This window comes from Magnolia sinica, chromosome 5 (genome assembly GCF_029962835.1).
Source record: "Magnolia sinica isolate HGM2019 chromosome 5, MsV1, whole genome shotgun sequence".
Lineage (NCBI taxonomy): Eukaryota > Viridiplantae > Streptophyta > Magnoliopsida > Magnoliales > Magnoliaceae > Magnolia > Magnolia sinica.
Window position 1 is genome coordinate 58,766,317 of NC_080577.1, and position 24,090 is coordinate 58,790,406.

The following is a 24,090-nucleotide window of genomic DNA, read 5'->3' on the forward strand; positions in this document are numbered from 1 at the left end:
CAATCTATCCCCCTTATAAATAAATTTCATCCTTGCAATTTGTACCTATTTGTACAGCTTGAGTAGGTTTGGGTAGTGTTTGCAAATTTCTGCTTCAGTCTCCCAGGTGGCTTCTTCTTCTTCGTGATGCGTCCACAATACCTTAACTAGCGGGATCACCTTGTTCCGCAACACTTGTTCCTTCTTGTCTAAAATCTGAGTGGGTCTGAGGATATACGTGGTGTTGTCCTTGAGTTCCACGTGCTCCCACTGAATGACGTGAGTAGGGTTGGGGACGTACTTCTTAAGCATGGAAATGTGAAATACATTGTGCACTCTAGCAAGTGGAGTGGGTAAGGCCAATTGATATGCGACCGGCCTTATGCGATCAAGGATTTGGAAAGGTCCAATATATCGCGGGGTGAGTTTCCCTTTCTTGCCAACACTACCCCAATTGATATCCGTAGGACTCCTTTCATTGGTGAAATTCCTAGAAACACATGGTCCTCTACCTCAAACTCTAGGTCCCTTCATCTTATATCCGCAAAGCTTTTCTGCCTACTTTGGGCTATTAGGAGACGATGCCTAATGATTTCAAACTTCTTGGTAGTTGCCTGCACTAAATTAGGCCCTACTAGGCTCTTCTCACCAATCTCTGCCCAACAATGAGGAGCTCAACACGGGCGCCCATATAAAGCTTCATAAGGCGTCAGGCCGATGCTAGCTTGGAAGCAATTGTTATAGATGAACTCGGATAGTGAAGGCACTCATCCCAACTATCTAGGAAATCTAGGGCACATGCTTTTAGCATATCTTTTAGTATTTGATTCACTTGTTCTGTCTACCCATCTATCTGTGGGTGGAAAGCAGTGCTGAACTTCAACTTTACTCCCATAGCCTCCTGTATTTTGGTCTAGAACATCGAGGTGAACCGTGTATCCTGGTCCGATACGATCTCCAAAGGAACACCATGGAGCCGTATTATTTCCTTAATGTATTACTGCCTAAATCGTCAGCTGAGTAAGCAGCTCGAATCGGAAGGAAATAAGCTGATTTTGTCAATCGGTCCACAATCACCCAGATAGAATCGTGTCCTCTCTGTCCTGGGCAACCCCGAAATGAAGTCCATAGATATGAAGTCTCATTTCCATTCGGCAAGTGGCATGGGCTGTAAGAGGTGTGGTGGTCGGTGATGCTCGACTTTGACTTGCTGACAGGTGAGGCTTCGAGACACATAGTCGGCTATTTCCCTCTTCATGTTATCTCACTAATAATTTTGCTTGAGGTCCCAATATATCTTGGTGCTTCCGGGATGCATTGCCAACTTGGAGTTGTGGGCATTAGTGAGCAATTCTTCTTTTAGTCTAGGATGGTTTGGGACACACAGGCGACCTCGGAATCATAGGCCGCCATCAGAGCTGATCCTCCATTCAGAGTCACTCTGGACTTCTGCAAATTCTCTCATCTTTCTTAGCAATTCATCACCCCTTTGAGCCTCGATAATTTGACTATCAATCATTGGCCAAGCGTGGACATGAGCAACGACCTCGTATGGCTCTTTCATCAACAATTTCAATTCAAAATCCTATACAAACTCCACTCTGCTCCACTCTCCTATCATCAATGGAGTTGCAAATTCCATCGCCTTCTTTCGGCTCAACGCATCGGCCACTAAGTTGGCCTTGCTAAGATGATAAGAGACTTCAAACTTAAAATTTTTCAAGGTCTCCATCCATCGACATTGCCTCATATTCAGGTCGCTTTGGGTGAAGATGTATTTGAGACTTTTATGATCGCAGAAGAGCTTAAGTTCCTCCTCGTAGAGGTAATGTCTCCATAGCTTCAAGGTGAAAATTACTGCTGCCAATTCAAGGTCGTGGGTAGGGTAATTTTCTTCGTGCTTCCTCAATTGTCCAGAAGCGTAGGCAATGACCTTGTCCTTCTACATAAGGATGCAACCCAATCCCACACGAGATGCATATGTGTAGATAGTGTACTTGACTCCTTGCTCAGGTAAAATGAGCACTGGAGCCGAAGTCAACTTCTCTTTCAGTTCTAGGAAGGCCACTTCCGCCCTCTTGTTCCAGGCGAACTTGATATCCTTCCTGGTGAGCTGGGATAAAGGTCGGGCTATTTTTGAGAAATCCTTGATAAACCGGCGGAAATATCCTGCCAATCCCAGGAAACTCCTAACTTCGGTAACCGAACCTGGGTGTTTCCAATCTTGTACCGCTGCCACCTTAGCTAGGTCCACTAAGATGCCTTCCTTAAATACTACGTGACCCAAGAACTTGACTTCTTCCTTCCAAAAGTCGCACTTCTAAAACTAAGTGTACAACTTATTCCGCTTAAGTGTTCTTAAGACCGCTTGCAGATGTTCTTCATGCTCCCTACAACTGTTGGAGTATATTAGGATGTCATCTATGAATACGATGACGAACCAGTATAGGAAGGGTCTGAAAACTCTGTTCATTAAATCCATAAACACAGCTGGCGCATTCGTGAGTCTGAAAGGCATGACCAGGAACTCATAGTGCCCAAAGCTAGTTCTGAATGCCGTTTTTGGCATATCTTCCACCCTAACCCGCAGTTGGTGGTATCCAGATTGTAAGTCGATCTTCAAAAAATAATGGGCACCCCTCAGTTGATCAAACAGGTCATCAATTATAGGCAACGGGTATTTATTCCTTACGATGACTTGGTTCAATCTTCGATAATTAATGCATAGTCGCAAGGTGTCATCCTTCTTCCTCACAAACATTACTAGGCCTCCCCAAGGTGACACGCTAGGTCGAATGAAGCCCAAGTCTAATAGATCGTCGATCTAGATTCGAAGTTCCTCCATTTCACACAGAGGCATACGGTAAGTTGGAAGGGAGATGGGCGTGGTACCTTGCACCAATTCTATGGTGAAATCAATCTCCCTTCGGGGAGGGAGTCCTGGCATGTGCTTGAACACATCGACACAGTCTCGAACAACAGGCGTGTGTGTTAATGAAAGCTCTTTACCACCCTCTTCTAATGAAGCATCATATAGGACTCGTTGTGGATAACTAACCTGAACTGGGAATGTAAAGGATGAGCTATCATCTTCATGGATTGTCACCGTCCGGTCTTTGCACTCAATCTCGTCTCTCATTACGGAGAGCCAATTCATGCCCAAAATGACATCGTAATGGAAGACCCTTTTGACTATAAGATCCACACGTACCCTCTTACCCCCAAGTCAATGGGGCAACTTCGACACATGGATGTAGCTTCAATAAACGTTCCGGCTGCCGCTATGATTCTCACTCCTGACATGGGAGTGATGGGTAGCCCTAGATGCTTGACAGTTGTGTATGATATGAGTGACATTATGGACCTAGTGTCCACAAGAAGAAAAATAGGGATACCTTGGATGTGAGCTGTCACTTCAAATGTTGAGGGCACAATCGTGGCTGCGTCCACACCTTCTGCAGTTAGTGCGTGCACACAAGCTTGGTGTGGCCTGCTGGGTTGATGTGTGGGTCATAGCGGCGGCCTATTCTGAGGTGTTGATGACCTACGAAATTGTTGTGTCAGACCTACGGCTCGTTGAGGGGGAGCAAGCAATGCTTGTTAGGGTGGTCGATTAATACTCTGAGGGGGTATATAGCCATGGTCCCTCATCCTAGAGTAGTAGAAAGCCTCTGTTAGCCCCAGCTTTTTATAGTATCCACAAGTACGATCGAGTTGGGCATATACGGGTGGAGGAGTGTGTGTTAGGGAGACGAGCTTGGGTGCGGCTTCCTTCCTGAGGAGGAAGAAGACTGTCCTCCAGATCTGCCTCAAGAATCGACTTGGAGGCGTGCTAAGGAGACCCGTTCTCCATCCTACTCCGATCGCAAGGACATCTCTACAAGCTTGGCATAAGTATTGATGTTTGTATAACACATCTTGTAGGTGGGGCTAGGGGATCAAGATCTCATTTTGACCTCCGTTTGGTGCTTGGACCCACACCAACGTCTAGCTTCTTCTTGGATCTTCTCTCTCGGCTCGGCTTGGTTTCATCGGAGGCTGCCCATTTCTTCCCCATGAGCATTAGGAGCATGGAGATGGAAAAGATGGATGTTACTACCTTGAAGAAAGCCATGGGATGGAAGTTCTTAGAGAAAATGGTTACTAAGTAATGGATTTTAAGGAATGAGGGTTGTGGGTCCTTAGTGGTGTGGTTTTGTGCTCAAACGGGTGAGATCAAGTGGGTATAAAGAAGATTTGGTATGATTGGGGGTTAGAATAGGTTGGAGATGGTGCACGCAAGCAAGAAGATGGGTTTTAGAGCTTGAAAATAGAGATTTGAAAGAGAAAAAGGGTTTAGGAGGGGTTTAGGAGGTAGGAAATGGCTTGGGGAGGGGTTCCCAAGCTTTTAAAGGTGGTAGAAATGGGTTAGAAGGGGTCCCCACACGTGAGAGGCCCCCACATGATCTTCAGACCGGCAGCACGCTGCCGCCATACTCTGGTGATTCTGGTGGCGTGTCGCTGATCTGGCGGTGGCCAGCCTCCCCTGGATCTCCTTCAAAGCTCGTGGGGCCTCGTCAGCCCCTTTCTATGCACTTGTTAGGTCCCCCGATCATCGGGTCCGCTCATCGTGGCCCCAAGATCCTTTTATCGCATTGATAGGGATCTCTTGGGTTTGAAAACTCTTTAAACGATGACCTAGGTGGGCTTGAAATCCTTTAGATTCATGGCGAAGACGTTCCATCTAGCCCCAACTGGAAATCGAGGGGATCTTACGTCAAGTAGGACCATCAGACTTGTACACTAGGTAGTTGGGATTGCGTGAGCTACTCGTGTAGCGCAATCCTACAATATGTAGGTCGAGTCGACTCAAGTCATTAGACTTTTCTAATTAGAAGTGATTTGGATCACTTCGCGTAGCTCAGGTTTTTCTATTCGCCAATCCTAGGCTAGTGTTCAATCTTCAGACTAGCTGAATGGCATGATTCCGGGGTCCTATCAATATCTCTAAGTTCAGTCGCTCCCTCCTAAGTCGGAAATATGTCACGATAGACCCACTGCCCTAGGCCCAGCTTAACCTGAACCATGCTTTGATACCAAGTTGTAACGCCCCGAAATTAGAGGGCCGAGTAAGAACTCGGCTCCCAAATTCCCGGGTGTCACGTATGCCCTAATGGGCCCCATATGCAATTATAAATGAAGTATCCTATGGGTAATGGAGAACTAAACTAAGCATAAAGTAACAAAATCACATATGGAAATATTAAGAGCTACTAATAAGGTAAACATCCAAACATAAAACCAAAATATCCAAAACAATATCCAACCAGGGATCTAGTCCCATCCATACATACGACCTAAAATGACTTGGGCCCTGGCCCACTCCCGCGATTGACCATCAAACTAGAAGGATCCGCCAAAGGTCTAGAAGTATGCCCGCTCTTCCTCGTCATCCATGTCGGTAACCTCCAACGCATCCTGCTCCATCATCCCTGCATTTATAACAGGTTCTGGTTAATGTTTTAAAACACCGTCCCAAAGTGGGAGTGAGTAACTAACTCAGTGGTGCCATTAATAATAAGTTACATAAGTTATCATGCACGAGAGTAAATTTAGTGAAAAATATACATTCACAGAACCCTAGATACGCTAATTAATGCGAATGCATGGTTTAATGATATGATGCATGCCTCTCACCACAACACTCCCTCTTGCGACAACATCTAACGTTCGCGAACCAACACTCCCACAAGCAACCTCGATTGCCCAATTGCAAAAGTAGCCAATACATGTAGTACACATATTAGTCGAGTTTATTAGTTAGGTTCATTCATCCAGCAAGTTGGGGAAACCGAGATACTGAAAAGGCCAAGCTATGAGTCCTAGAGGGGGGGTGAATAGGACTATGCCAAATTAAAATTTTAACAACAGAATTTAAAAAAAATATAAATAAAAGATAGCAATAAAATAATCCACAATGCAGAAATGTAAAACAACCTTAAGTGTATAAGTATTGAGAGGTTGATACAAATGTTGTTCTAAGGACAACCTTATGCCAAAAACCAATGGCTTATGGTAGGACAACCTGATTCCTAGAACAGTCTGTGTATCAAAAACTCAAACCGATACAGAGGAATAAGGAAATAAATAGCAAAGAAAATAACTAAGCTATTACAACATTCTCACACTTGCATAAAAGAAATTACAACATTCTCCACAAATGCATAAAGGGAAATTACAACATTTACAAAATGAAATATTCAATCAATCACCGAAAGACTAGAAATTATAGTGGTTCATTTGTGTTTGCAACAGCTGTTTAGAAAAACAGCCACACAACTACTCCACTCCTAATATCCTCACACAGTGGATATTAGCGTTCACTATGAAAATAGGTTTTTCAAGGTTCACCTAAAACCCTCACAATTATGTCTTTCAAGTGGGCTTACACAGTTCAAAACCCTCACACTTTAAGTTTTCTAGATCACCTCAGATAAACTAAAACAGAGATTTTCCTGGCACAATCTCAAAAACCAAAACAGAAATTTACAAAAAATTAATATGACTTATCTGGATATTCTCCTTTAATGCAACCCAGTATAACCAATTCGGAGTAGAAGTTTAACGTAGAAGTTCAATGTTCACACTCTCATATGACATGGTTCTAGGTTCTAAATAGATTTTAAATTAAATCACCTTTGGCTAGCTTGATTTGATGTTGATTCCAAGAAATGAGAATACTTCAATCCCTCTTTCAAAGAAAATTGGAATGCAGAATACAAAATCAAATACAAAAAGCTAATTAAAGAGAATATGAAATAAGAACTAAATAGCTTAAGAATATCACTAACTTATCTCTCAAAGTGGTGTATTGATTTTACTTGAATTGGATATCAAACTCTGAATTTCGTGCTCCATTTATAAGTGCAGAAATCGCACTTTCGACTAGTCCTGAGGTCGGCACGACTAGTCGAAGGACGAACAAACTTTTAAAAATTTAGGCGCGATAAGATAAGGTCGTTCCACGACTGGTTGAAGGACCTGCTCGACCGGTTGAGTAGCCTCCATGACCGGTCGAGTCCTGTCCACGACTGGTTATGTCGAACTCAAATTAGTTGTTGGACTTTGAGTCAAGCCTACAGGACTGGTCAAGCACTGTTCACATGACCGGTCGAGCAGTCTCTAGGACTGGTCGAGGCTTTAACAAAAAATCCCAAAAATAAGTAACAACCTTAAGATTGGTCGAGCATTTCTTGAACTGGTCGAGCCAGTGGTAGGACTAGTCGAACTTAGCCTAAGACTAGTCAAAAAATAGACTATGCACTTATAAAGTGACCCAATTAAATTATGTATTCAAAATGACATATCTTATGGTCAATCTAGGGTCATTCATACCTTATACATGATGTATAAACATTGAAACTTCTTTTGCTTCAGTTGAAAGTCGTTCTTTGAAGATCACGAAGCTTGAGATCTTGACATACGATGAAGCTTGAACTTGAGACCTTTTGAAGCTTGAATATGACTAACATTGAAGCTTGAGCTTGAAGTTCAAAGTAAAGAACTTTGTCTTGACTTGGACGAAGCTTTGAAAACTTGAACTATTGAAGCTTGAGAGATAGAATTCACACTTGGTGTTGTACTTGAACATGAAAATGTAATCTTGCATTTGAAGTTCTTGAAGTAAAGACCTTTAATCTTATACATGAAATGTAATGTCCTGAATTTGTAGAAGTGCTACACAAGACACTGATTCTAAGAAGTTTTGGCACTACAAAATTTGATAATAATAGGAGCTAAAAAACATAGCACTTACAGATACCCAGCGGATTGTTGCCCTAATCCGATCGCATGACTCTAATGATCATAGTCATATGACACTCGCAATCCTTAGCACTTGTGGGTTCGTCAATCCCATAGTTCTCAAACTCATACGAAAATATTTAGGACTCCAGAGTCCTGCTCGCAGTCATTACGAGGAGGTTGTCACCCTAGTGTAGGCCGATAGCTCGGGTATAGTGTCCCATACCACCATACGCGGCTCACGAGTCTTTGTTGCTCACTGGTCACTACGGGGAGGCTCGTCACCCCAACGTCAGCCAACAACATGGGCATAGTGTCCCATACCACCATCCCCGGCTCATGAGTCTTGTGGGCCGTAATTATGGTTATCAGTGGGTGCAAGGGTCACAGGATACCTCAGGTTCAATCAAGCGTGTACAAACATGGTTAACATATAAGGATGGCTAACCAGTGGGTTAATATGCCCCCACGAGATGAACCAGAGACTGTACGGCCTGAGAACAACGTCTCATGTAGTCCAACTATAGCCGGCAATTCATGGTTTGACTAGTCAGGCCAAACTTGCCCATGGGCGGACCCAACGGAAAGGTTGCCTAAAGGAGTTCCGGTTGGTTGGCCGATCCATAAAGGGACACATGTGTGCAAGTATATAGCATATATTTAGCAATACCAGAACAATTTCAGCAAGTGACATACATGTTTTAGAACCTTAGCAATATAAACAGCAACACACTAGATTCCACCGGACATCCGCATGTGAAAAAGTCAATCACACAATTTCAGTAACAAGGAAGATCAAGTTCAACATATTCCAGCAATTCAGCAAAATAGACAGTCATGCACCCGCTTATATAAATTTAATTTCGTGTGCCAACAAAAGACATACAAATCAGTAATATAACGGAACTCAAGTGCAACAAATGTAGTAATTCAACAGGTAGACAACAATTCACACATCAGGGAATTGTCGAGACCTAAATCCCTCTACAAATTTTAGAAAATTTCTACACATGTCCTAAGTCAAGCAACACATAAAATTCAGCAACATGCACACACATTCATCATCTAAAATCACTACGATTTACGCTAGGCACGATAATCGGTCACCTAGAGGTAATGGTCCGCACCTATTATTGATTGGAAGCTCTTGTGGTCGCCCTAGCGTCGTCGGGTCTGCAAACTCAACGCGCCAGGGCCCTGCATCACATTAAATTTGTGGTAAGGTGCATGCATGTGACTTACTATTAGAGAGAGATTGATTGGAGTCCAGATCTTACCTTGGATCGGACGTAACTCTTCCCTACGGCAATTGGGTCAAGATTTCCGGCAATGTAGAAGTGTAGGTGCGGGGAATTCTGGTCCCCAAGTACCACATGCACCCACACACCTCTCTCCCCCTCTTTCTCTCTTGTCTCTCTCTCCCTTCTCTCTCTCTTCTCTCCTCTCTCCCTCTCTCAGCTACTGAATTTCTGTGGGAATGAGAGAGAGAGAGAGAGTTAAAGGGTTTTACACCCTAAAATTAGATCAATTGGCCCCGGGTTCCGTTAATTTCTTCAAATGACCTTGTGGGGCCCATTTCTGGCTATTGGGGCCACCTTGATGGCTCCCTAGCCTATCTAATTCATGAGACAAGTGCCCTAAGGCCTGATGAAGGGCTGGGTAAAGTTTGACGGCAAACGGATGCGAGGTTTTATTGCTAAGATCCGGTTTGCGATCAACAGTCACTGATTCTCAATCTAGGGTCAGATTTTGTGGACGAGTATAGGGAAATATCTTCAGCCTTTGGTGTAAGTTTGGAAGAAATATGATGGTTGAAATGCCCTAATTCACTGACTCAAGTAGCAGGGACATTTAATTTAAGATTTCAGATTTTTATTCTAAGTTAGGGTGACTTACATTTTACAAGTGCCGACTGGACAGCGCGATTTGTTCATTTTCGGTTGTCGTCTGAGTCTATCATCTGTGATGGATCATGAGCCTAATGAGACCCATGGCCTCCCCGAGTTTCGAAAATTTTTGCCCTACCTTGGGCGATGCACGACCCGTACAGGCAGTCGTCAAGTATAATTTGGCTGATCGGCTCTACGGCCCGTGTCAGGCCCGAGCATAATTAGATACAATCTCATTAATGGCTTAATCTTGATTAATTTATCGGTAATAAATCCACATGTGCGATCGAATTGCATGGTCCTGCATCAATTCACACGTGGGCGCCTCAGGACACTGTTCCGATTTGAGCCGGGTGTTACAATTTATCCCCCATATAAATAAATTTCATCCTTGAAATTTGTACCTATTTGTACTGCTTGAGCAGGTTTGGGTAGTGTTTGCAAATTTTAGCTTCAGTCTCTCAGGTAGTTTCTTCTTCTCCGTGATGCGTCTGCAACACCTTAACTAGCGGGATCACCTTGTTCCGCAACACTTGCTCCTTCTTGTCTAAAATCTGAGTGGGTCTAAGGATATACGTGGTTTTGTCCTTGAGTTCCATATGCTCTCACCAGATGATGTGAGTAGGGTTGGGGACGTACTTCTTAAGCATGGAAACATGGAATACATTGTGCACTCCAGCAAGTGGAGTGGGTAAGGCCAATTGATATGCGACCGGCCTTATGCGATCAAGGATTTGGAAAGGTCCAATATATCGCGGGGCGAGTTTCCCTTTCTTGCCAAAGCGTAGGACTCCTTTCATTGGTGAAATTCTTAGAAACATATAGTCCTCTGCCTCAAACTCTAGGTCCCTTCGTCTCGTATCCGCATAGCTTTTTTGCCTACTTTGGGCTGTTAGGAGACGACACCTAATGATTTCAATCTTCTCGGTGGTTGCCCGCACCAAATCGAGCCCTATTAGGCCCTTCTCACCAATCTTTGCCCAACAATGAGGAGCTCGACACAGGCGCCCATATAAAGCTTCATAAGGTGTCAGGCCGATGTTAGCTTGGAAGCTATTGTTGTAGGCGAACTCGGTATAGGGAAGGCACTCATCCCAACTATCTAGGAAATCCAGGGCATATGTAGTGCCTGATGAACTGAATCACCTTCTAGTGTCGTTAAGTGCTTGTGCCCTTAGAACCGAACCCTACAATGAATTATAAAGTTATATAGTTAAATCCAAACTTTATACACTATTTATGGTTAAGGTCTTAATATAGGGTTTGGACTGCCTAGGTTTTAGGGTTTATTTCTACGAGTTAAACTATAATGTATGTGTAGTTTAAACACAATGTAATAATATGGTTAGTTACAATTTAACGTTAATGATGTAATAATATTTGCAAACATGGTAATAATAAGTATTACAATGGTAATAAAATATCATAATTTATTATTAATGATAATATTTTTCAGGTGATGGATACCGTACTAATATCATTTATAATAAGTAATATTAGCATAAACAGTGTACTGATGGCTATTCTTGCTTAATAATTGTCATGATTATGGTAATGAAACTAATGGTAATCTAGGATAATCTAATATGGGAAGAGAGAGTTGACTCACATTTGTTGACTTGGCTAGGTCAACACTTTTCCAGCAAGGCCTAGACCCGAACCAAGCTAGTTAGGTTCAGGACTCGACGAGTCGACTCAGTTAGAGCCAAGTGAGTCGATTCTCCTCCATCCTCATCTTTTCTTCTTCTTTTTTCTATTTCTTATCCTTTTTTTTCTTCCTGCAACACACATGTAACAATTTACTGGGTTAAACCAGGGCCTAGACTCAAGAAACTCACTGAGTCAACCCAGTAGCTGTTGATGCAACCCGCGACAACTCAGCTCGACACAACTTGGAACTAAACTGAGTTCCTCTAAGACTATATAGATTTGCATGCTGGTAGGAGAGAGAGGAGCTGGGTAGACCAAAATCGTTCCAGACATGGCCTGACTCGGCCTTGACTCGGTTCGGTTCGAGCTTAACCCAGCAGCCACACACTCCTACTCTATCTCCTACTCTTCTTCCTTTATTCTTTCCTCTACCTTATCTCTTTCTTCTTCCTCCTTCTATCTACTTCTTCTTCCTTCCTTCTTTCAACCCTAGTCAGCGAGAACGCCAACCCGATCGAGTTAGTAACATGGTTGGGCGAAGCAGTGTCACGGTGCAGCTGCACCACCCCTGCTCTCTCTCTCTCTCTCTCTCTCTCTCTCTCTCTCTCTCTCTCTCTCTCTCTCTCTCTAGCTTCTATTTTCTTTCTTCTTCTTCTAGTTCCTCTCTCTCTTTTCACACCAGGGATATCACCAGTCGTTAAGAGCCCAAAAATGACATGCCCGAATCGAGTCTGGCTCCGTTTGGAGCGGCGAGGAAGATGATCGGCTTTCATGGCAAATTCCCTCCCACTACTTATTTCTTTAATCCGACATCATGGGAGGGTCCCTAAGGATGCAACAGAGCTTACAGACGTATTGGACCATATGTTTGAAGGGCTTTGGGTGGTGGGTTCGGCAATAGAAGCTTTCGGTCAATTTTTATAAGCAGCCGCAAGGAACAGGGAAAACGCTCGGCTGCGCTCGTTTCTTCCTCCTTTTATGTCATAACCTAGCCTCCTAGGACAGTCAGATGAGGAAAAATTATGGTCAGGATTCATTCTAGGGTTTTTCACTCTCTCTCTCTACGAAAATATCTTATCATTTGGTTGAAAAGCTGGCAACAGCGCATACTGTTTTCAACAGTCAGGATTGACTCCATATGGATGGCTAAGATGTAGGGAGAGAGAGCTCACGCAGATCGTAACAACTATCACCAAAAGGAAAGGGACAATTTCCATTTTCAGAAATGCCACACGCGGCTCTATTCGAGCTTGGTTTGAGTGTATGCACGTGTGCATGAGTGTGTATGGACGGCGTGAATTTGGTCGGCCCCACCACCTGGATCATATGAACGGTTTGGATTAGATCACGGTGGCCCACATTAATCACAATGGGCTGGTTTTGAAGCGGCCAAAAACACAACTCTCCTGCACGTCAGTCTTCTTGCGATCGATGTCGTGTGTTCGCCCGAGCCCACCAACTTGAAATCTTATAAGGTTTGGATCTCTTGTGGCCCCTCTACCAGATGGACGGGTCAGATCTTGATGCCGACCATGATGGTGGGTCACAAACTTAACGCACGGTGATGGCTCATTTTAAATGAGCATGGGCGGGAAAAGGAAGAAGGAATCCTTTCTTTGGAAACATTGGGTCAACCCAAGTTGACCGTAGTTAGTGGTTTGGTGTAGTGCTGGTGCATGTGCATTGTGCACATTGTGCACACGCTCAACCCAAAGTGGGGCCGATAGGGCTATTTCGACAGATCCACACCGTTCATATGGTTTTGTGGGTCCCATTAGGACGTCTAGTCGAAGGTGTGGCGGATCCAAGGTCTAGGCAGGCCATACTTAGTGATTTGGGGTCCTTAATCGTAGGTTTTGAACAATCTGACTGTTAGAATTCTTATAGACATGATCAACATTTATCCAAAGGGTTTTTTGGGTCCAACGACTACCCACCTAATGATTTAGGACTGAATTTGAGACCCAATCCTTAAAGTCTAGTCATGTGTCATTCGTGCCTATTTCCAAGGCTAATGATTGATGAATTCTTACTAATCTAACGGCCAAATCGCCTCTAGATTTGATATTCAAGTTCCACATGGATTCCTAGTTAATTCTATAGGGAACTTAATGGTGGTTTAAGTTTTGATTAGTCAGCTTGTACATTTTAGGTGTGATTCATCCTCTAAGTTATTAAGGATATACAGAACGGTCGATGGAGTGACTTAAGATATCAGATTTGTAGCACGTAGTTTAGTTTTAGAGTGACGTGATGGCTCATCTTGAGAGTTTAATGGATGATGAGTCGGTCTACAGATGAAGATCACCATTAACGTTCGGATTTAGGCTAGAGTGCACGTGAACGTTTACTTAAGCTAGGCTTGCATTTATTCTAAATCTGGTTATACGGTAACACCCGAGTACTGAAAAGTACGGGGTGTTACAGTAGCACACACCAAAGTAGAATGGTGTGGCTAAGCAGATGAATCAGACTCTCTTAAAGAGGGCCCGATGCATGATAAGTAATACTGGGTTGGACAAGGAAATGTGGACTGACGCCGTTAACAAGGTTTGTTACTTGGTGAATCGGTCCCTTTCTACAGCTATAGATTGTAAAATTCTAGAGGTAGTGTCGAGTGGTCAACAGGTCGACTACTCGGGACTATGACTATTTAGTTACAATGCTTACTCTCACATACCATCAATTGAGAGAGATAAGCAGGACCAAAGGGCTAAAAAGAATATTTTTGTTGGTTATGGTGGTGGTCTAAAGGGGTACATGTTATATAATCATATCACATGGAAAATCATCCTTAGTTGTGACATCAAATTCAACGAGGGACTTGTTCCATAAGAATGAGCACAAGGAAGAGGAAATGTCAAATGTGCACATTCAAATAGATAGAGATGAGATGCGGGTTAATACTTAGACGTAGATAGAGGTACATGAGCAGGTTGAGCAGCCACTTGTGAGAAGCAATCCGCCAAGGGATCGTAGGTTATTAAAGAGATATATGGATGACTCGAATGTTGCATTTTCCCTCACGACAGATGAGGGGGATCCGTCTACATTTCAAGAGGCTCTTGATTATATAGATGCCAAAAAGTGAAAAGTAGAAATGCATGACAAGATGGACTCCTTATACAAGAATGAGACATGGGAGCTATGGAGCTTCTCATCGTTTGTGAAGCGATTGGGTGTAAGTGGATCTTTAGGAAGAAACATGATAGATAGAAGGCAATGTTAATAGCAAAGGGATATTGTTAGAGAGAATGTCTTGACTTTAGAGAGATCTTCGTGTTTGTGGTGAAGTGTCTATCATATTCGTGTTAGTACTGGTTGCACAATACAATCTTCAGCTAGAATAGGTGTATGTAAAAATTACTTTCCTACATGGGGAATTGGAAGAGGAGATTTACATAAAGCAACCAGAAGGTTTCGAAATATAAGGGGCAAAAAATAAGCTTTATAAGTTGAAGAGGTTGGTGTATGGCCTAAAACAGTCGCCTAGGCAGTTATACAAGAAATTTGATTCTTTCATTAGGAGTCAGAGGTTTACCAGGAGTGAGTATGATTATCGTGTCTATTTCAAGACATTAAGTGATGAAAAATTCATTATCATATTGTATGTTGATAACATACTTATTTTCAGCCATAGCATGTCTGAGATCGACATACTAAAGGCTCGGCTATCAGAGACATTTAGGATGAAAGATACGGAGCTGCAAATAGGATTCTCAACATTGATATACACAGAGACAAGAAGATGAGCAGGCTATGGTTATCTCAAGCAAAATACCTTAAGAAGGTATTAATGAAGTATGGGATGGACAAAGCAAAACCGGTCAACGTTCCCCACACGACTCATTTTACACTTTCTTCTCAATAGTGTCCTGAAACGAATGAAGAAAAGCAAGTTATGCCTCGTGTACCTTATTCGAGTATGGTTGGTTGCTTAATGTATGCCATGGTCTATATTAGACCGGATATTTCACATGCGGTGGGTGTTGTTAGCATATACATGGCTAACCCCGTCAAATAATACTTGGAGGCAATGAAATGGATACTTTGATACATTCGACATACCTAGGACTACATCTTGACATTCAAAAAATTATGGGACAAGTTAGTAGGCTATGTGGATTCAGATTACGTGAGCAGTGTAGATAATAGAAGGTCGACTTTCAGTTACTCGTTTGTGTTAGCAGGTGGAATGATCAGTTGAATGTCAAAGCTTCAGTCTGTAGTTGCTCTTTCCACAACCGAAGCTGAGTATATGGTAGCGACGAAAGCATTCAAAGAAGCAGTTTGATTAAGGAGAATGATAAATCAGTTGGATCTGCAAAAGGAGGTCATGACAGTTAATTATGACAATGAAAACACGATTAATTTGGCAAAGAACTCTGTTTATCACTCACATACTAAACATATTAATGTTCATCATCATTTTATTCGACAGGTGCTTGAGGAAGGAGGCGTGACTCTAAAAAAGATCCACACAAGTGTGAATCCGGCTGACATGCTTACGAAGATAGTTCTTGCAGAGAAGTTCAAGTTTTGTGCGACTTCTCTGTCTGGCAAAGATACAATGAAGATGTAGTGTGCACGAGAAGCAATAATTATGGAGCTATGATGGAGATGAAGTAGAAATGAAGGGTCGAGTATGACAAATAAGCAATGGAGTGTGAAGATTGAAGATATGGTGAAGATTATTGTCTAATATCTTAAATATGTTTGTAATAGTGTCTGTCGATGTCATCAACAAATCGCTTGATTTCATCAAGCAGCTGTCGATTGCATCGACAGATGCTCGATCCCATCAAGAAAATTTGAAATAATCCTTGTTGATTGTTAGACAGTTTTGGAGGTTTCTACACAATGGAATTGAAGGTTCTTTGATGTCATCGACTAGTCCTCGATAGTTGTTGATGCTATCAAAGGTCCCATCGAAGGTGCACGCAGAATTGCGCAAGTGCACGATTTATTTCCTATTTCGGTCATGGTATTATATATATCAGGTGTAATCAGGATTAGGGTAAGTATTATTATTTTCTATATGTTTGAGAGGGTTTTAAAAGGCAAAGGCTAGGGCTTTTCTTCTTGGGGCTTTGATCGGTAAGATTTCATCTCAATTTGTGTCATGGTTTTTTCTCGAAAGGGTTTTTCCATATAAATTTAGATTGTTCTTTGGTTAGATTTATTTGTGCAATTGTGATTATCTTATTTCATTCCTCTTATGTGCTTCCACGAGTCCCAATATAAAATTTCTCCTATTTTTTTAAACATCGGTTGACCTTTTCAAACAGTTTTGAAGACAGTTTGATGCCCTTAATTTTTTGCAGGACCCACCGTGATGTGTATATGAAATCCACATTGACCATTAGATATATAATCCCATGTTAGGCTCAAGGCATAAAAATAATAAAAATAATAAAAATAATAAAAATAAAAATAAAAAGGCTCAGCTACATCAAAGGAAACGATTAGGAAAGAGATGTCCACCCTTGATTTTTACCAAGCCCACTATGATGGTTATATGAAATCTACTTATACCATTAAATGCCATACTAAAATTTATGCTTGGGTGAAAAAATTAGTCTTATTAGTGATTTAGGTTGGCCACACCAAAGTATAGTTTGGAGGGTGAGCATTGCCCTACACATTCTTTCTAATCTTGTGTTCTACCTGAACCATTGGACGGGATGATGCACCTAGTGGTCAGGGTAAATTTTACATAAATATCATGGGGCCCATCCATGCCCCGGACCCATTTGCTCGCACAACAACCACCATTGAGAAATGTAATGGAAGATAATGGAATTAATATAATAATTACATTAATTTTGACTGTCCGTCCAATAAATGTTCATCAATCCAACATTCAAATAATTAAACAATCTTCATTTTTGGCTCAAGAAGCATCTAGGGTGGGGGCCATAATTTCGAGGGTTTAATTTGAACAGTTGCATAGTACGTAGTCTGTGCATTATACATACTCTGCCAAGAGTATCAGAGTTCCACCCTATTGTTACCCTGAGGTTAGCTAATTCCTCACCCGTGTTGACCATAGAACACATGTACGAGATCTGAGTTTTCCATCTGGTTGGAAACGGTGCATAGATCTTACTTGTCAGAAATCAGGACATTTTTCCGCTTTAGGTGGACCACAATCTACAATTGTTTTTAGCAATCCACGTATTATGTGTGATGTGGCCTCTAAACCTGGATCAAATTCCCAGGATCCAAACCATTTATACCATGAGCCTCAACTTGAACGGTGGGTAGGCAACAAATGAAATATTTAAATTGGATTGTTGATTCCATATTTCATATGGGTCTTTTCCTTTGAAAATGGACTAGCACAATAATCTTTGACTAATCAATGATTAATTTCTAGAGCATCCCCATCCAAAGGAAAGCCTATAATATAAATGTTTTGAATCATTGAAAAAAATCAAAATTCGACAAGCCGTCCATCACATTGCACTACCTTCAGCCTATTCAGACTGGATCTCATGAACATTAAATCAAGGGCTAGACTGTCCAAGCCTCCAGGGGGCAGTTTCTTGAGGGGATGAAAGTGTCATGTCTATGTTGTAGAGGTCATTTTATTAAAATAAACTTTAACTTATACAGTGGCATTTGGCTGTTTCTTTTTTACCTGAACCAGTAGATAGATGGACCAAGCTAGCCCAACTTTCGAAATCATTTCCCAAGGCTTAGAACATACTCAAACCAGGCCTGTCTACGACTGCCATTAGCTGGATCTGGCCTACTCACTGCTCCTGCTTCTGATTTGAATAATAAAAATAACCACCTAAATATTTATTTTCACCAATCTATAACTCTCTCTCCCTATATATATATATATATATATATATATATATATATATATAGGGAGAGAGAGTTATAGATTGGTGAAAATAAATATTTAGGTGGTTATTTATACACACACACACAACTAGTTGGACTATTCTAATTGGTCCAACTAGCTATGCATTAAATGTAAAATACCTCTTTGTATTACTACGTACTGCCTCCTCTTGAGAGAGCACATGGCATCAAGTTTTATATAGGTACATTAGAAATAAGTGTCACATATCTAATCTGTTTATCAAATAAGACATGCTAATTTAATTTTATCGGCAAAAAAATTAGTAAATGATTCTAATTACTTTAGCTACACATGCAAGTTGAATATGGAATGTTAGAATGAATTTCAAACCACCCAATTTTCTTGTAGGAGAATATCTTATTATTAATTACAGAAAAATAATATTTTATATATTTCACATGCTTACATGATTATAAGGGACCCTAAATGTTTCACTGACTGGATTTGTTACACATATGATAGATCACCAAGGTAAATCATAAGTGTACAACTTCTCTAAATATTCCATTTTCTTTTAAAACAAGCTTCCTCAATCTCCTTTTTTCCTCTCTTCATTTAATCCTTCTCTCGTTTATTAATGCTCCCTCTCCCCTATATTATTGGAAACTAAACCCAAAGCATCCGGTTGCGACTGGAAGCTAGGTGGGGCCCACCGTGATGTTTGTTATAAATCTATCCTTCCCATCAATTTTGCTAGATCGTATTAGGACATTGACCCAACAATGATATAGATCCAAAACTCTAGTGGGCTACACGACAAGAAAAGTTGAGGATTGAACTTCCACCATTGAAATATTCATGCGGCAACAAAAGTTTTGGATCTTGCTTCTTCTTCTTCTTCTTCTTTTTGTTATAATTTCAGTTCATCCCAATAGGAATGACCTCATGAACGACATGGATGAAAATTATACATCAATGTCTGTATAACCTCATGAACATGTTGGATGGAAAATAAACATCATTGTATGCCTAGGAATGTTTCAATGGTGGGCATTAAATATCCATTGTTTCCTGTGGTGTAGTCCACTTGAGATCTAAATCTGTTATATTTTTAGTAAGTTGCACTAAAATGACATGTAAAAATTGATGGACGGCCTGGATATACAGCATATATATCATGGTGGGCCATATGGTTTGAGAAACACTCGCCGCCTGTGTTGCTTTGGTAACACCTAATCCACTTCTCACTGTTATGGATAGAAATTAACAATTTTATGGAAACAATAATGGTTTGACCGGCGTACACCCCTTTCAAATTTTGAAATGGCCCACCGTGATGTGTTCAATAGATCTATTCCGATCATTAGATGTGTAATGCCATGTTAGGTTCAAAGCCAAAAAAAAAAAAGTCAACCTAATCAATGATTTAAGTGGGTCATACCGATTGAAACGGTTGGAAGAGACATCCAACCTTAATTTTTACAAGGCCCACCGTGATGAGAATACAAAATCTACTCCAACCATTAGTTATCACACCAAAGGTTAGGCATAGTACCCAAAAATCAGTCTCATAAATAATTCAAGTGGGCCACAGCAAGAGAAAGAGTTTGGAAGATGAGCTTTCTATCTACACTTGTTCTAATTGTGTGGTTCACGTGAACCAGGGATAGGGCTGGTCTTTTTGTACCGGTTGTAACATGCAGTGACTCACCTAATGATTGGGTGGATTTCACAGTAATGCTACAATGGGGCCCACCCAAACAAACAACTTCTTTTCATCAATTACGTGGAAAGATTTATTAATATTAACTGGTCATTAAATGAGCTAGTTGGACCAATTTGAATTGTCCAACTAGTTGTGTGTGAGCATTTGCATTTCTCTCTATGAGAAATGCTCACACACTAGTTGGACCTTTCAAATTGGTCCAACTAGCTGGGCATTAAATTGGTGAAAAATCTTTTATTGTGAATATGTAATGATCCTACTTAATAAAGATGGTACACATGTTAAAGTTATGGACCGTTTATCAAATGGGCCTACTAATTGGATATTATTTATAAACAAATTATCAAAATATACTTATTACTTTATGCACGGATGCAAGTAAAATCTGAATCCTTGTAATGCATTTTTAATTGTCCAAATTTCTCCTAAAACTATTTTAACTACTAATTAAAAAATAAATTTTTTTATTTTTTTACACAACATGATTATAAGGTACTATATTTGTTCAATGGACCGGATCCCTTACATATTTGATCCATTACCTGAATAAATCACACCTTTACAACTCCAAACTATAATCCCTCTTATTGGAAAGGTAGCCTCTCTCTCCCCATTCATTTATTACTCTCTCCCTTGATATTCTCTCCAAACTATAGTCCTTTAATAACAGTGTTGTGATCCATTGTTACATTGAGGGTCCAAAAATTATGCTGACATGTGATTTAGGTAGGGCTACACGCAACAATTCGGAGGGACCTCTACCGTTAATTTTTATGGGGTCCACTGCTATGTTTATATAAAATTTATTCCAACTATTGCCTAAATCAAGAAAATTTATACCTTGAAACCAAAAATCAAGCCCATATATAATTTATGTGAGCCATACCATTTTAAATAGTTTGAATGGTAGGCATCCCCTTAGACAATGTTTCCACTCATGTGGGCCACATGAATCATGAATGTGGCTGAGTTTTTATTTTTATTGGTAAATATCTGTAACACACCGTATAATCAAAATGGATTTTACATACAAGTCAATGTGAGGCCACCCTAGCTCACCCCTTATTATTCACATGGTTGGCGTGCGGCCTTAACTGACACGTGAATCCAGCCACTAGTCTCCGTGTCACACAAATAATGATGTGGTCTCTAGCAAATGGTGTGCCTCTCCTTGATTTATATGTGAAATCTACTCTATCATGGAATGTTAACCAACCATAAGGTAAATAATAATAATAATAATAAAAAAAAAAATCAGCAACTTTTATGGTTCAGGCAAGCTGTACAGATGAAAATTAGTATGTAGGGAGACAACCACCATCCAAAAAAAATTATTAGATATGGCACACAAATCATGCACGGGCCTAATATTTGGTCCAAATGTATAACTTGTTAAAATGAATCTAATAGTTGGAGTGGATTTCACTTAAACATTATAATAGTCCAGTAAAAATTTAATGGTGGACGTACTATCAAAGTTGTTTTATTTTTTGTGGCCTACCTGAATTGCATGACAACCTGAATTTTGGGATCTAGACATGAATATATCTGACTTAATCGATTGTAAGAGTGGATTGTCCATAAACATCACTATCGGCCTCATAAAAATCAAGGGTTGGCATCCACCTCTTCCATTGTTTCTTGGTTTGGCCTACTTAATCACAAATCTACTTTTATTTTTAGATCCATGGTTAAATTTCTACCATTCACATAATGGTTGGAGTGGATTTCCCATGCATATCACGATGGGACGCCAAGCCCTCTCATCTCCTCCATCGTTTCCTTCGGAGAGAAAAGAGGAGAGATTTAAACGGTGAGAGAGTAATAAATGAAGGGAGAGAAAGTGAGAGCGGAGCCTTGCTTACGAACTTTTCTGGCTATATTTTAGAAGTTTTACGTGTGTGATGCATTTGTACAATACGCTACATGTGTTGGAAATCTGGTCTGTTTATCAAGTAGGGCACCTTATGATAACATGATATACCATTTTTTTTCTCTTCTAATCAATAGTAATTGATTAGAGTACCACTCTTTTAGGAGAAATTTGGAATGGTTAAAAATGCATTATATTAATTTAAATTTAACTTCCATATGTGATTTAAATAACTAGTATATTTTAATAATTTTTTTACAAATAACATCTAAGTAATGGGTCCTATTTGATGAATGGAGAGGATCTTTAATACTTATTACCATCTTACATGAGTAGGACATTGTATTACATCTTCTACAACGAGGCATTACATGTGAATCAAAAGAGACATTCTTGTTATTTAGTGCACAATAGTTGGACAAAATCGAGAGGTCCAACTAGTTGTGTGTGAGCATTATTGACATTTTGAAATTTCTCCATCAGTTTTCAGGTATACAGGAGCCACCGACACCCAACCGCGATGCGAAATCTCCAATTCCGAAACCTTCATCAAGGTCTGTTACCCCGAAAAGGAAACCCCACGTTTCGGTCTCAAAGCCATCGTCCGTGAAAATAGTTACTTCTCCCAATGAGAAAACGATAAAACCCAGTTTCAATCTCGACAGAAAACCCATGTTCTCGTCCCTCCCAGCAAAACCCATGAACCTAAAAGAGATCTCTTCAAATTCAGCCGATACGAACAAGCCTAAGAGCAGAGCAACCGTATCAGACCCCAAACCCAGAAGCAGGGGCGTTTCGCCTTCACCAACACCGATAATTCCCGCTGCAATTCATGGGTTCTCTCCTGAAACACCGCCGAATATGAGAACCCAAGTTTCGGGCCGTCCATCATCCGTTTCGAGGGGACGGCCTGGATATTCGATACCGAAAACTGATATGAAACAGGATATCAGGAAGCAGAGGACGCAGTCATGGTCGCCGAGCCTGACGAGGGAGAGAAATGCAGAGATCCTGAAAGAGAGCGGATCAAAAGGAAAGAATCTGCCGGGAAATGGATCAATGGTGATCGGGAGCCGGATGGTGGAGAAAATGATGAATGCAAGGAAATTGGACGGTGGAGAAACAAAAGATCCGAAACACAAGTATCGAGTATCGGATAAAGATATCTCGGGTATCGGGAGAACAGTGTCTGAGGATTCGTTGAATTTGGCGCTCAAACGCATGGTATGAGTTCCCTCGAGAGGAATTATATGCCCTGATGCATTAGAACTTGAATCTCTTCCGGACCATTTTTTGGTGATTGAGACCGTTAATATGATGGGCCTTACTGTGGATGGGGAATTCATCAACATTGCCCTGGATTAAATGCTTCTAAACGTTGTTCCATCGGTGTCAAACAAATAGACGGTTCAAAAAAAAAAAAAAAAGACATTATGCATAGGATATTCAAATCTAGAAACTTTATTTCGCACTCCCAAAGCATGGTGCGTCTCATTAAATCGACAGTCGGCCCCACCAATTGTAATAAATAGTTATGTCAATGCACCTATAGTTGGGTTTGGGCATTATCCTTGAGGCCCACATTTTTAGTTGGGCAATTTATCCGCATGGGAATTTCTTGGGTTATTTATAGATTTTGACGTTTTTCTCACTATTTTCTCATAAAAATCTCGCTGAAAATTATTTATTTATGAATTGATAGTTAAAATTATAAAATATGGGTGTAGTTTGATTTATGGCTTCGATCATGTGATAAATGCGGGTGTGCTAGAATTGAATGCGCGGGTTAAATTAAACCCAACAATTATGACGTCAAGCACCAAGATAAGAAGATATAAAGTACATGATTCAGACGGACTACACCAAAATTCCTATTCAGGAGGTTTTCAACCGTTATTCACTAGGGCGTCGCAAAAACTTAGTAACGGCTGAAAACCGTCGCAAATTTTCAATTTCGGAACGGTTTTCAACCGTTCCTAAGATAGGGCGTCACATTGGTGACGATTAAAAACCGTCACAAATTTTTAATTTCGGCACACTTCTATATCCTTAATAATTTTGAGGAACAGTATTTTTCTTATTTAGAAATGTATTTTTTTCATTTGAAACCTATATTTTTTTTAATATTTAAAGCTCAAAAAATATTGCAACACAATTAAAAATCAGAAATAACTGTAGAAATATAAGATACAAAATCAAATCTTTGCATTTGGATCGTGATTTAATTGAATTTCTAACTATCATTTTGATCAAGAGAATAAATCAAAAAATGATTTTCCCCATCATCATTGTGAGGAAGTTAACCCTCAAACGACATTTACTTTCCTCTCAAATCCAACTTCAAAACAATGAAATTGCAATTTTGGCCCCCCAT

At 40.6% G+C, this 24,090-nt stretch overlaps 1 protein-coding gene across 1 annotated transcript; it reads left to right on the forward strand.

Moving 5' to 3' along the window:
• The first annotated feature begins 3,226 nt into the window (after positions 1–3,226).
• Positions 3,227–22,946, forward strand: LOC131247049 (uncharacterized). The gene is made up of 3 exons (XM_058247494.1): positions 3,227–3,293; positions 3,904–4,118; positions 22,200–22,946. The coding sequence occupies exons 1-3, from the start codon at positions 3,227–3,229 to the stop codon at positions 22,944–22,946; spliced, it is 1,029 nt and encodes a 342-aa protein (XP_058103477.1).
• The last annotated feature ends 1,144 nt before the right edge of the window (positions 22,947–24,090 follow it).